The sequence below is a fragment of the Manis javanica genome, chromosome 4 (genome assembly GCF_040802235.1).
Source record: "Manis javanica isolate MJ-LG chromosome 4, MJ_LKY, whole genome shotgun sequence".
Lineage (NCBI taxonomy): Eukaryota > Metazoa > Chordata > Mammalia > Pholidota > Manidae > Manis > Manis javanica.
The window spans coordinates 105156999-105171617 of NC_133159.1; the positions used below are offsets into that span (position 1 = coordinate 105156999).

The following is a 14619-nucleotide window of genomic DNA, read 5'->3' on the forward strand; positions in this document are numbered from 1 at the left end:
AAATAAAGTGGGAGAAGCCTGTTTATTGATTACAAGCAGCTGTTCACTTCTGCCCCGTCCCCCCCACCCCCAACCCCCGTGTCTCTCTGTGATCCGGCTGCAAAAAGGTGCAAAAAGGGACCCCACCAAACCTCTCCAGTACAGATATAACCTCGCTCCCCCGACCCTTTTAGTCACCTATTGATATGGAGATAGCTACTTCTCTCCACCCCTTGGAAACACCTACTGATATGGAGATACACTAAGGCCAGGCAAGAGTTTCTGGAAATAATGCAATTTTACCCATAACTTGTTTGACTCTTATTGCACTAGGAAATTAGCTTCATGGGAGTAGGGATTTTTTTTTTTAGTCCACTGTTATAACCCTAGTGCATAGAATAATGCCCGACATATAATACATGCTAACAAAAATTTGTGGTATGATTGAATGAGTGAATGACCGTAAACAGAAGATACTAAGCAGCTATGTTAGTGCTAATTTGAATAAGTCATTTAACTTTTCCTCTTTGTTAACTATAAAATGGGAGTTTTGTGCTATTGTATTACCAGTATTTCAACTCTGTGTGTTGTTATATCTACTCTCTATTCTCAGTCATCTCCCAGGAAGTACAGAAGTGCCACAGTGATTTTGCTTTCAGAACACTAATTTTTTTAATGCTTCCCTGTTGTGATGACAGGTGTATTCTAGAAAACCGAAACATATTTGAGAAGCCCAACCTATGATATTCCTAGGAAATTAGATTGATTTTTTTAAAGGGAAGAAAAAAATTTTTTCTACAAGTATGTTTGGCATACCTTTGTTTTGTGGACTAGACTTTGTCTCCTATAGATAAAAATTTTCTCTTTCTTCTATCAGATGACTCTGGCCGCTGGGGCAGAGGTGGTTTATTCACAGCTCTGGACACACGATCTTCTGAGCCAAGAAAAATATATGAGCTGGCTGGGAAAATGAAAGGTAAGAACAAAACAGAGAGAAGGGTTAGGGTTGGAATAAGAGAGGAGAAGACACTTAGGACAGGTTGAAAAGTTCTGGTTGGAGTCTGAATTCTGTCTTCAATTATCTGGTTGTTATGTGACTTTGAGGTAGTCCCTCTCCTTCCCTGTGCCTGTTTTCTCATTTGCAATTTATATAATGCTTATCCACCTACCTCATGGGACTATAATGAGGGTTGTGAAGTGGAAGTATTTTGATAAATATCAGTTCCTACATGCATGTTAAAGTATTGGCATGAACTTCATTTCCTTGTTTACCCAGTTCACCCCATCTTCATAATAGAATAACTCATGGAAATGTCAAGGACCTGTGAAAGACAAATCAGACACACCATTAAAATGCTAACCAGAGCTCGGGTTGGGTGCTGAAGGTTATGTTATGAAGTTAGCACAGGTTAAGGTACTATATTCCTTGGAGACAAGTTTGGAGCTAGGGGACATTGGAAGGCTGGACATTATCTTCCCTTGGTGTACAGAAGGGCAAAGGGTACCTACTTTTATGTGCAGAAATCACAAAGTAGCAAAATTATTACTGTGGCTATTTCCTGGGGACTTGAGAGGTCAGAGGATCTTGTTCGATAGAGAAGGGCCCTTCAAATTTCTTAGAGATTGGTCTTCCTTAATTCTTTTGCCCAGTTCTCCAGGCTGGAAAGGGGTGTAAGGTGTTAGAGTGAATGTTCGCTACTGAAACAGGTTACTAAAAGAAGGGCTTAATATGTGTTAAAATTATTAACCCAGATCTAGATACTAATTGGACAGTTGGAAAAACAGAATTCAGGAGAGGTCAGAGCTAGACTGAGGAGTCCCTGTTTGGGAGGGACTTGTTTGAAATTGTGAGGAAGAGGTAGGATAGAGAAATGAGAGGGCAAGAGTACAATATGGACACCTCCACACAGGAGCAGAGGCAAGAACGGGAGACAGAGGAATTGTTGGATAAGTAAGAGAACCTCGAGAATGTAATATTTTGAGGAATAAGGGAGGGAAGGATGTCAAAAAGTAGTCTGCACTGTTGGATACTGACATGAGGATGAGAACTGGGGGAAAAGACCATTGGATTTGCCCCAGGGGCAGTCACATGATCTTGGAGCACTTTGGGGAAAATGAAGACTAAAGTTTGGTTGCACAGAGCTAAGAAAACAGATGGGAGTGTGCAATTTTCTCCGAAGAAGGACTGAAGTAGAGTAGAGAGCAGGGTAGATGAAAGTGTGGGCTAGAATTACCAGGGAGGGCTTCATGGAGGTGGTAAAAGTTATCTAGGGCCTAGAAAGAGCGGTTGAATTTAAGAGGTGGGGAGAAATATCAAGAGGATCTCTAACCAAGTCTCATTCTTCTGATATTTCCATGACTCCTACCCATTCCCAGTACAAGCTAATCAATGACCTAGGCAGGAATGTATTTAGGGGATGGTGCTCTAGGCTAGGTAGGCTAGAATAGAAGAGAGTTAGATTTTACAAAGAGATTTGGGCCGCATAATAGAATACCATATATGGCTTGTCCAAGGACATGCCATTCTAAGCAGGACCTTATCCCGTGTGTAGTGGCAAGTAATTTAGGAGATTTGAGTAGAGGAATGGCATAGCAGATCCATTAGTTTAGAATGATTTAAAATATTGGGGTGTGCAGGATGGATTGAAAGGACAAAAGGTTCAAATTGAAGTACTGAAGTATGTAAAGACAGTTATTTTAGCACATTTTTCTAGAGCATCAGTTTGATTTGGATGAGGTAGGAAAATGTACAAAGAGAAATACATGTATGTTGGAATGCAATACTTGAATCGTTTAAGACAAACTTAAGACTTCTAAAAGAACTTTCAGGTCATCATGCTCTCCACTTCCTGTTCTCCCAGATGCCCCAAATTGGTTTTGTATTCACTCTGCAATGAATGCCAGATACTTTGTAAGTACCATTTATGGGGCACTGAATTTGGAGATCCTAAAAATTCAGAATATCAGCCACATGGCAGTATAAGATGTTCCCTCTTTAAATTAATGAATTTAGACATCCATACACAAACAAAACCACCTTGGTGGTCCTGTTGGAACCTAGCACCTTACTCCAGGGGGCCCAAGAGGAGTCTTGCCTACCAGCACAGGTGGTAAGAGACAGACAAAATCTCCGTGTGGGCTGTGGAGCCAGTGAAAGAGCCTTTACCTCAGATGAGGGCTGATCCAGGAAGGTCCTCACACACTTGCAGAAGCCCAGACAACTTGCAGAAGCCCAGCTTGCGGAAGCCCAGACAACTTGCAGAAGCCCAGCCTTCCCAAAGGCAGACTGCAGCACACCATTGGAGGAAAAAAAAAATACAAATTTGGTTACAGTGGAGATGGTAAGAGAAACTTTACCAGTACTGCCCAATGACACACTGACTGGGGCTGATTTGTCTCACGGAAGTGACTTCTCCCACAGGGAAAAGGAAAAGCATGAGTTCACAGCTGTTATAGGCAGATGGGATACAGCACACTAAGGTGGGAGCTCTGTGACATGGGGAGGAAGGATGCTGAGAAAGAGGCAGATTACAATTTCAAATGGTGTGAGACGGATTGGGCTCCACAGGAAGTTCACCCAGGAGCCCCAGGGATATCCCTACTGGGTTGTGGGCACCCCCAAATGCACTGAGTGCTAAACCCACAATTCTCCTGACTCTGCTTCTAGCTCCTTGTGTGGGTACCCAAGTGTGTCTCTGGAGGTAGTCTCTGGTAGACAGGGAGCTCACTTAGAAAACAAGCCATAGATGGCTGGCAAGGAAAACCCACAAACTTGAATTATAGCACCAACTTCTGGAGAGCAAAAAAGAGGTTTCCAAAAACCTCTCTGATGAATTTAAGAAGCAGAGAAGCCACTAAAGCTTGAAAATTTGGCCTACAAGAAAGAACAAAAGAGTGGAACAGGTACATGTCACAAAGGAAAAACTCAGATAATAACAATGCCATAGAACAGCACCCTGTCTGCTGAAAGCAAGGAGCACAAAATTTAAGTATTTGCTACTTCAAATGCTAAAGCACCAGTGCCTAACTATGAGGAATATGAAAAATCAAGGAAGTATGGCATCACAAAAAGAAAATGGCCATTCTCCAGCAACTGAGCTCAAAGGCACAAAATATTACAATCTAAATGATAGATAATTCAGAATAGTGGTTGGTTATAAAGAAACTCAGTGAGTTATAAGAAAACTCAGAATTCATTGAAAGGAGGAATAAAACATATAGACAAAATTAGTTATTTTCCAAAGAGATTGAAATTACAAAAAAGATTCAAAATCTGGAGCTTAAGAATTTGATGAATGAGATGAAGAATGTAAGATGAAGCATCTGCAGCAGGGCGGACCATATGGAAGAAAAAACAAGTGACTTGGAAGATAGGAATTTTAACGCAGAAGAGACAAAATAATAGAGATTTAAAAAGAGTGATGAAAGCCCCTGTGAGTTATGGGATTCCATCAAAAAAGACAAAAATCAGAATAAGCTAGCTTCCAGAAGGAGAAGAAAGGGAGAGGTAGGCAGAGAGTTTATTTAAAGAAGTGTTAGCTAAGAACTTCTTAAACCTGAGGAAAGTCTTGGACATAAAAGTCCATGAAACTAACACATCACCCTATATTCTCAATGCAAAAATACCTTCCCAAGATACACTATAATGAAACTATTAAAAATTAATGATAAATTTTAAAGGCAGACAGGAAAAAAAGAACATTACCTACAAAGGAACCTCCATTAGTCTGTCAGCAGATTTCTCAGCAGAAATTCTACAGGCGAAGAGAAAGTTAAATGATATATTCAAAGTGTTGAAAGATAGAAATTGCCAACCAAGGATATTATACCTGGCAAAGTTATTCTTCAGATATGAGGGAGAAATAGAGGTGTTCTCAGACAGACAAAAGCTGAGGGAGTTCCCCACCACTAGACCTGCCTTTCAAGATGCTGAATGGAGTTCTTCAGGTTGACATGAAAAGATACTAATCAACAGCATGAAAACATGAAAGTACACTTATGGTATAGTTGAGTGGTTAATGCATCACACTAATGTAGGGTTACAGTTTCCTAAGTCTATTTTTCACCACGTGTATAAGGAAACTATACACGTGGACCAACTGTTATACTAAATGAACAGCATAGACATCTTTAGAGCATTCCTTCCAACAGCAACAGAATGCACATTCTTCTCAAGTCCATATGGAACATCCTCAAGGATATATCATATGATAGAGCACAAGTCATAGCAAAATAAGACTGAAATCACACCCATACCAAGTATATTTTCCAACAACAGTGGTATGAAACTAGAAATCAACAAATGAGGAAAGGTAGAAAATCTACAAATACTTAGAAACTAAACAGCACACAGCACACTCCTGAATAACCAGGAGGTAAAGACGAACTTGAAAGGACAACCAAAGAATATCTCAAAACAAATTAAAATGGAAATACAACATACCAGACCTTGAGGGATACTGCAAAAAGCAGTTCTGAGAGGGAAATTTATCGTGACAAATGCATATATTAAGAAATTAGAAAGATCTCAAATAAACAACCTAACTTTATACCTCAAGAATTAGGAAAAGAAGAGCAAATTAAGCCCAAAGTTAGCAGAAGGAGGGAGATAAAGATTAGAGGTGAAATAAATGAAATTAGAGACTAATAAAACAACAGAAAAGATCAATGAAACTAAGAGCTGGTTTTTTGAAATAATAAAATTAACAAACCTTTAGCAAGACTAAGAAAAAAGAAGACTTGAATAAAATCAGAAATGGAAGATGAGAAAACCGATACTAGAAAAATACATAGGATCATGAGAGACTGCTTTGAACAGTTACCAACAAATTAAAATAGAAGAAATGGATAAATTCATAGAATCATACAACCCACCAAGACTGAACCAGGAAGAAACAGAAAGTCAGAACAGACAATAACAAGTGAAGAAATTGGCTCAGTAATTAAAAACCTCCCAACACAGGACCAAATGGTTTCATGGGAGAATCCTACCAAACATTTAAAGAAAAATTACTACAAAACTTTCTCAAACTCTTCCAAAAATATTGAACATTTTCAAATGCATTCTATGAGGCCATTATGATGCTGATACTAAAGCTAGATAAGGATATGAAAAGAAAAGAACTATAGGCAGATATCCCTGATGAAAACATCTTCAAAAAATTCACAAAATGTATTAGCAAACTGAATTGAAGAACTCATTAAAAGGATTCAACACTGTGACCAAGTGAGATTTCTCCCTGCAGTGCAGGTATGGTTCAATGTATGCAAATCAACAAATGTGATATACTGCATTAATAGGATGAAAGAAAAACCATATGATCCTCAGAAGACATGCAGAAAAAGCATTGACAAAATACAACACTCTTTCATGATAAAAACCTCAGCAGAATAAGTATAGGAGAAACGTACCTCAATATAATATAAACCATATATGGTACCCATAGCTAATATAATGTATTCAACAGAGAAAAATTGAAAGCTTTTCCTCTTAGACCAAGACAGTGGCACCTACTCTCACCACTCTTATTCTAATTAGTACTGGAAGTCCTAGCTAGAGCAATCAGGCAAGACAAATTATGAGGTATCCAAATTGGAAAGGAAGAAGTAAAATTGTCATTATTTGTAGGTGATAAGATCTTATATATTTTAAATTCTAAATTCTCAACTAAAAAACAATTGGATCTAATCAATTTTTTTCAGTAAAGTTGTATAATATAAAATCAATACACAGAAATCAGTTGCTTTTCTATACACTAGCAATGAAACATCTGAAAAAGAAACAGCTATCCCATTAAGAATAATATCAAACACAGTAAAATACCTAGGAATAAATTTAACCAAGGAAATAAAAGCTCTAGAAATGAAAATGATGACTTTGTTGAAAGGAATTGAAGAAGACAAACAATTGACAGGACATCCTGTGTTCATGGATTGGAAGAGTTAATATTGTAAAATGTCTGTGCTACCCAAAGCCATCTATAGAGTCAACACAATCCCTGTTAAAATTCTAATGGCATTTTTACAGAAATATAAAAAAATCATGAAATTTGCAGGGAACCATGAATTTTGTAAGGGAAGACCCCAAAAATAGCCAGGGCAATCCTGAGAAAGAAGAACAAAGCTAGAGGTATCAATCACACTTCCTGATTTAAAATCCCACCACAAAGCCATAGTAATTAAAACAGTATGGCACTGGCATAAAAATTAACACATTAACTAGTGAAACAAATTAGAAAGCCTGGAACTAAACCTCTGCATTAATGGACAAGTAATAACTGACAAGGGAGCTAAGAACACTCCGTGGGGAAAGGATAGTCTCTTCAACAAATGGTTCTGGGAAAACTATAACCACATGCAGAAAAATGAAGTTGGATCCCTAACTTACACCAGTCACAAAAACTAACTCAAAGTGGATCAAAAGCTTAAAAATAAGTCCTGATCCCATAGACTCCTAGAAGAAAACATAGGAAAGAAGAAGCTCCTTGAAATTGGCCTTGGCAGTAATTTTTTAGATATGTCACCAAAAGCACAAACAACAAAGAAAAAATCAAGTGGGACATCAGACTTAAAAGCTTCTGCCCTGCAGGAGAAAAAATCAGCTAAATGAAAAGGCATCCTAGGGAAGGGGAGGGAATATTTGTGAACTATATACATATCAGATAAGGGATTAATATCCAAAATTTATAAAGAAGTCACACAACTCAGTAACAAACAAAAAACCAATCTGATTTAAAAATGAACAGAGGAACTGAGTAGACATTTTTTTCAAAGAAGACATACAGATAGCTAACATGATTCCCTGATCATTATGGAAATGCAAATCAAAACTATAGTGGGATACCACCTTACATTTGTTAGAATGGCTATCCTCAGAAGACAAGATACAAATGTTGGTGAGGATGTGGAGAAAGGAAATCCTTGTGCACTGTTGGGTTAGATTGTAAACTGGTCCAGCCACTGTGGACTACAGTATAGAGGTTCCTCAAAAAATTAAAAATAGAACTACCATACCACCCAACAATTCCATCTCTTAGTATATATCCAAAGAAAATGAAAGCAAGTTATTGAAGAAATATCTGCAGTTTCATGTTGAGTTCAACATTATTCACAATTGCCAAGGTATAGAAACAACCTGAGTGTCTTGTCAGCAAGTGAATGGATTAAGAAGATACGCACACACACACAATGGAAACTATTCAGCCATGAGAGAAAAAGAAATCCTGCCATTTGTGACAACATGGCTGTATCTTGAGGACAGGATAATTCACAAAGATAAACAAATACTGTATGAACATCTTGTATGTGGAATCTAAAAAAAACTGAACTCAAGAAAACAAATGCTTATTATCAGGGGTGGAGGGGTGGGTGGGAGGGATGTTGTTTAAGGGTACATACCAGCAACTAGTAGGTAAATACATCCTGGAGGTCTAGTACACAGCACAGAGACTACAAAATATTATAAGCCTTAAAACTGCCAAGAGACTAGATCTTAATTGTTCCCACCACTGGACGAAATGACAGTTTTGTGAGGTAAGTGAGGTGTTAGCTATTGCTACAGTGGCAGTTGTATTCAGTGTGAATGCATCATATGAATATGTTGCACAACTTAAATTTATACAATGTTATATGTTAATTATATCTCAATAAAAAAAATAGAAAATAGCGAGTGTTGGAGAGGATGTGGAGAAACTGGAACACTTGGGTACTAAGGGGGAATGTGAAATGTACAGACACTATGGAAAACATACAGAGATTCCTCAGAAAATTAAAAATAAAATTACCATATAATCCAGCAGTCCCACTTACGGGTATACACCCAAAAGAATTGAAAACAGGGACCCAAACGAGTATTTGTACACCCATGTTCATAGCAGCACTATTCACAATGGCCAAAGGTGGAAGCAATGCAAGTGACAGATGAATGGATAAACAAAATGGGGTATATGCAGACAATTGAATATATTCAGCCTTCAAGTAAGGAAATCCTGACACATTCTACAACATGTATGAACCTTGATGACATGATGCTAACTGAAATAAGCCAGTCACAAAAGGACAAGTATTGCATGATATCCACTTATATGAAGTAACTACAGTAGTCAAATTCATAGAGACAGAAAGTAGAATAGTGGTTATAGGGTAATGGGGAGATGTTGTTTAATGGATATAGTGTTTCAGTTTTTGCAAGGTGAAAAGATTAATTTCACAATAATGTGAATGTACTTAACACTAATGTACACTTAAAAATGGTTAAGTTTTTTGAGTGAAAAAAATGAGCAAATAAAGTAACTGGCTAAGGCAGTGACTGATGCCAGGAGAGTGAGAAAAGGTGGATTAAACATGATGATGTAGAAAAGGTGAAGTATGAGGAGAATTCAGAATAGCCCTTCTTCAGGGCTTCAGTGTGTAGTGACTTGATGTTCATTCTGTTGTTCCTTTTTATTTTACCTCAGACTTGACTTTGGGAGGTGTCCTTTTATTTCCTATTGATGATAAAGAGTCAAGAAGCAAAGGGCAAGATTTGGTAAGTGAAAAAAAAACAAATCACATATCTTACCAGAACTTAAATGTGGCTCACATCACCTCCTCTAAAAACCTCTCATGTTGGTGCTGGCCTGTCTAGCAGTGTATTAGTCAGCTCAGGCTGCCAGTACAAAATACCAAAGACTGGGTGGCTTAAAACACAGAAATTAATTTTCTCACAGTTCTGGAGGCTACATGTCCAAGGTGAAGGTGCTGGCCTGTAGGTTTCACCAGAAGCCTCTCTTTGGCTTGCAGGTGGTCTTTCCCCTGTATGCATGCATCCCTGGTACCTTTCTGTGTATCCACATTTTTTATTATTATAAGAGCACCAATCAGACTGGATTAGGCCCTACCCTAAATTACTCTTTTTTTTTTGGTATCATTAATCTACAATTACATGAGGAACATTATGTTTACTAGACTCCCCCCATCATCAAGTTCCCCCCACATACCCCATTATAGTCACTGTCCATCAGTGTAGTAAGATGCTATAGAATCACTACTTCTCTTCTCTGTGTTGTACAGCTCTCCCCATGCCCCCCCACATTATACATACTGATCATAGTGCCCCCTTTCTTCTTCCCTTTCCCCCCATATGCCTCCCTTCCCACCCATCCTCCCCAGTCCCTTTCCCTTTGGTAACTGTTAGTCCATTCTTGGGTTCTGTGATTTTGCTGCTGTTCTGTTCCTTCAGTTTTTGCTTTGTTCTTATGCTCCACAGATGAGTGAAATCATTTGATACTTGTCTTTCTCTGCCTGGCTTATTTTACTGAGCATACTACCCTCTAGCTCCATCCATGTTGTTGCAAATGCTGGGATTTGTTTTCTTCTTATGGCTGAATAATATTCCATTGTGTATATGTACCACATCTTCTTTATCCATTCATCTACTGATGGACACTTAGGTTGCTTCCATTTCTTGGCTATTGTAAATAGTGCTGCGATAAACATAGCGGTGCACATGTCTTTTTCAAACTGGGCTGCTGCATTCTTAGCGTAAATTCCTAGGAGTGGAATTCCTGGGTCAAATGGTATTTCTATTTTGAGCTTTTTTGAGGAACCTCCATACTGCTTTCCACAATGGTTGAACTAGTTTACATTCCCATCAGAAGTGTAGGAGGGTTCCCCTTTTTCCACAACCTCGCCAACATTTGTTGTTTGTCTTCTGGATGGTGGCAGTCCTTACTGGTGTGAGGTGATATGTGGAGCATCTTTTCATGTGTCTGTTGGCCATCTGAATTTTTTCTTTGGAGAACTGTCTGTTCAGCTACTGTGACCATTTTTTAAATTAGATTATTTGCTTATGGTTTGTTGAGGTGGGTGAACTCTTTATATATTTTGGATGTCAACTCTATCGGATTTGTTACTTATGAATATATTCTCCCATACTGTAGGATGCCTTTTTGTTCTATTGGTGGTTTCCTTTGCTGTACAGAAGCTTTTTAGCTTGATATAGTCCCAATTGTTCATTTTTGGTTTTGTTTTCCTTGACCAGGGAGATATGTTCATGAAGAAGTTGCTCATGTTTATGTCCAAGAGATTTTTGCCTATGTTTTTTTCTAAGAGTTTTATGGTTTCATGACTTACATTCAGGTCTTTGATCCATTTCGAATTAACTTTTGTGTATGGGGTTAGACAATGATCCAGTTTCATTCCCTTATGTGTAGCTGTCCAGTTTTGCCAACACCAGCTGTTGAAGAGGCTGTCATTTCCCCATTGTATGTCCATGGATCCTTTATCATATATTAATTGACCATATATGTTTGGGTTAATATCTGGACTCTCTATTCTGTTCCACTGGTCTGTGGGTCTGTTCTTGTGCCAGTACCAAATTGTCTTGATTACTGTGGCTTTGTAGTAGAGCTTGAAGTTGGGAAGTGAGATCCCCTCTACTTTATTCTTCCTTCTCAGGATTGCTTTGGCTATTTGGGGTCTTTGGTGGTTCCATATGAGCTTTAAAACTATTTGTTCCAGTTCATTAAAGAATGCTTTTGGTATTTTGATAGGGATTGCATTGAATCTATAGATTGCTTTAGGCAGGATGATCATTTTGACAATACTAATACTTCCTAGCCAAGAGCATGGGATGAATTTTCATTTGTTGGTGTCCTCTTTAATTTCTCTTAAGAGTGTCTTGTAGTTTTCAGGGTATAGGTCTTTCACTTCCTTGGTTAGGTTTATTCCTAGGAATTGTATTCTTTTTGATGAAATTATGAATGGAATTGTTTTCCTGATTTCTCTTTCTGTTAGTTCATCATTGGTGTATAGGAAAGCAACAGATTTCTGTGTGTTAATTTTGTATCCTGCAACTTTGCTGAATTCTGATATTAGTTCTAGTAGTATTGGAGTGGAGTCTTTAGGGTTTTTTATGTACAATAGAATGTCATCTGCAAATAGTGACAGTTTGACTTCTTCTTTACCAATCCGGATTCCTTGTATTTCTTTGTGTTGTCTGATTGCCATGGCTAGGACCTCCAGTACTATGTTGAATAACAGTGGGAAGAGTGAGCATCCCTGTATTGTTCCCAATCTCAGAGGAAAAGCTTTCAGCTTCTCGCTGTTCAGTATGATGTTGGCTGTGGGTCTGTCATATTTGGCCTTTATTTTGTTGAGGTACTTGCCCTCTATGCCCATTTTGTTGAGAGTTTTTATCATGAATGGACATTGAATTTTGTCGAATGCTTTTTCAGCATCTTCGTAGATGATCATGTGGTTTATGTCCTTCTTTTTGTTGATGTGGTGGATGTTGTTGATGGATATTCGAATGTTGTACCATCCTTGCATCCCTGAGATGAATCCCATTTGATCAGGGTGTATGATCCTGTTGATGTATTTTTGAATTCAGTTTGCTAATATTTTGTTGAGTGTTTTTGCATCTATGTTCATCAGGGATATTGGTCTGTAATTTTCCTTTTTGGTGGGGTCTTTGCCTGGTTTTGGTGTTAGGGTGATGCTGAGTTCATAGAATGAGTTTGGGAGTATTCCTTCCTCTTCTATTTTTTGGAAAACTTTAAGAAGAATGGGTATTGTGTCTTCTCTGTATGTCTGATAAAATTCAGCGGTGCATCCATCTGGCCCAGGGGTTTTGTTCTTGGGTAGTTTTTTGATTACTGATTCAATTTCTTTGCTGGTAATTGGTCTGTTTAGATTTTGTGTTTCTTCCTCGGTCAGTCTTGGAAGGTTGTATTTTTCTAGGAAGTTGTCCATTTCTTCTAGGTTTTCCAGCTTGTTAGCATATAGATTCTCATAGTATTCTGTAATAGTTCTTTGTATTTCTGTGGGGTCCGTCATGATTTTTCCTTTCCCATTTCTGATTCTGTTTATGTGTATAGACTCTCTTTTTCTCTTAATAAGTCTGGCTAGGAGCTTATCTATTTTGTTTATTTTCTCAAAGAACCAGCTCTTGATTTCATTGCTTTTTCTATTGTTTCATTCTTCTCAATTTTATTTATTTCTTCTCTGATCTTTATTATGTCCCTCCTTCTGCTGACGTTGGGCCTCATTTGTTCTTCTTTTTCCAGTTTCAATAATTGTGAGTTTAGACTAATCATTTGGGATTGTTCTTCTTTCTTTAAATATACCTGGATTGCTATATATTTTCCTCTAAGAACTGCCTTTGCTGCAACCCACAGAAGTTGGGGCTTTGTGCTGTTGTTTTCATTTGTCTCCATATATTGCTTGATCTCTATTTTGATTTGGTCATTGATCCATTGATTATTTAGGAGCATGTTGTTAAGCCTCCATGTGTTTGTGAGCCTTTTTGTTTTCCTTGTACAATTTATTCCTAGTTTTATACCTTTGTGGTTTGAGAAGTTGGTTGGTAGAATTTCAATCTTTTTAAATTTACTGAGGCTCTTTTTGTTTCCTAGTATGTGGTCTATTCTGGAAAATGTTCCATATGCACTTGGGAAGAATGTGTATCCTGCTCCTTTTGGGTGTAGAGTTCTGTAGATGTCTGTTAGGTCCATCTGCAGTGTTGGTCAGTGCCTCTGTGTCCTTACTTATTTTCTGTCTGGTGGATGTATCCTTTGGAGTGCGTGCTGTGTTGAAGTCTCCTCAAACAAATGCATTGCATTCTAATTCCTCCTTTAATTCTTTTAGTATTTCTTTCACATATGTTGGTGCTCCTGTACTGGGTGCATATGTATTTATAATGGTTATATCCTCTTGTTGAACTGACCCCTTTCTCATTATGTAATGTCCTTCTTTATCTCTTGTTACTTTCTTTGTTTTGAAGTCTGTTTTGTCTGATACAAGTACTGCAACACCTGCTTTTTTCTCCCTATTAGTTGCATGAAATATCTTTTTCCATCCCTTGACTTTTAGTCTGTGTATATCTTTGGGTTTGAGGTGAGTCTCTTGTAAGCAGCATATAGATGGGTCTTGCTTTTTTATCCATTCTTTTACTCTGTGTCTTTTGATTGGTGCATTCAGTCCGTTTACATTTAGGGTGATTATTGAAAGATATGTACTTTTTGCCATTGCAGACTTTAGATTCGTGGTTACCAAAGGTTCAAGGGTAGCTTCTTTACTATTTAACCATCTAACTTAACTCGCTTATTAAGCTATTATTAACACAGTCTGATGATTCTTTATTTCTCTCCCTTCTTATTCTTCCTCCTCCATTCTTTATATGTTAGGTGTTTTATTTTGTACTCTTTTTTGTGTTTCCTTTGACTGCTTTTGTGAATAGTTGATTCTTTTTTTTTTGCCTTTAGTATTTGGTTGGTCTGCTTTCTTTGCTGTGATTTTATTTTCTCTGGTGACATCTATTTAGTGTTAGGTGTGCTTCCACCTAGAGCAGTCCCTCTAAAATACCCCGTAGAGGTGTTTTGTGGGCGGCAAATTCGCTCAACTTTTGCTTGTCTGGGAATTGTTTAATCCCTCCTTCATTTTTAAATGATAATCATGCTGGATACAGTATTCTTGTTTCAAGGCTCTTCTGTTTCATTACATTAAGTCTATGATGCCATTTTCTTCCTGTCTGTAAGGTTTCTGCTGAGAAGTCTGATGATAACCTGATGGGTTTTTCTTTGTAGGTGACCTTTTTTCTCTCTCTGGCTGCCTTAAATACTCTGTCCTTGTCTTTGGTCTTTGCCATTTATTTATTATATT

The 14619-nt window shown here is 37.8% G+C and overlaps 1 protein-coding gene across 8 annotated transcripts in view; it reads left to right on the plus strand.

Moving 5' to 3' along the window:
• The window catches only part of CHD1L (chromodomain helicase DNA binding protein 1 like), a 121412-nt gene that overhangs the window by 99789 nt on the left and 7004 nt on the right, over positions 1-14619 (plus strand). For all 8 annotated transcript variants that reach the window (XR_012130309.1, XR_012130308.1, XR_012130307.1 and 5 more), the window contains exons 19-20: positions 857-955; positions 9435-9505. Coding sequence is in view for 5 of the 8 variants with exons in the window: in XM_073234517.1 (XP_073090618.1) it covers positions 857-955; positions 9435-9505 (170 nt within the window). In the remaining 3 variants the exon portion in view is untranslated. The remainder of the gene's footprint in view (positions 1-856; positions 956-9434; positions 9506-14619) is intronic.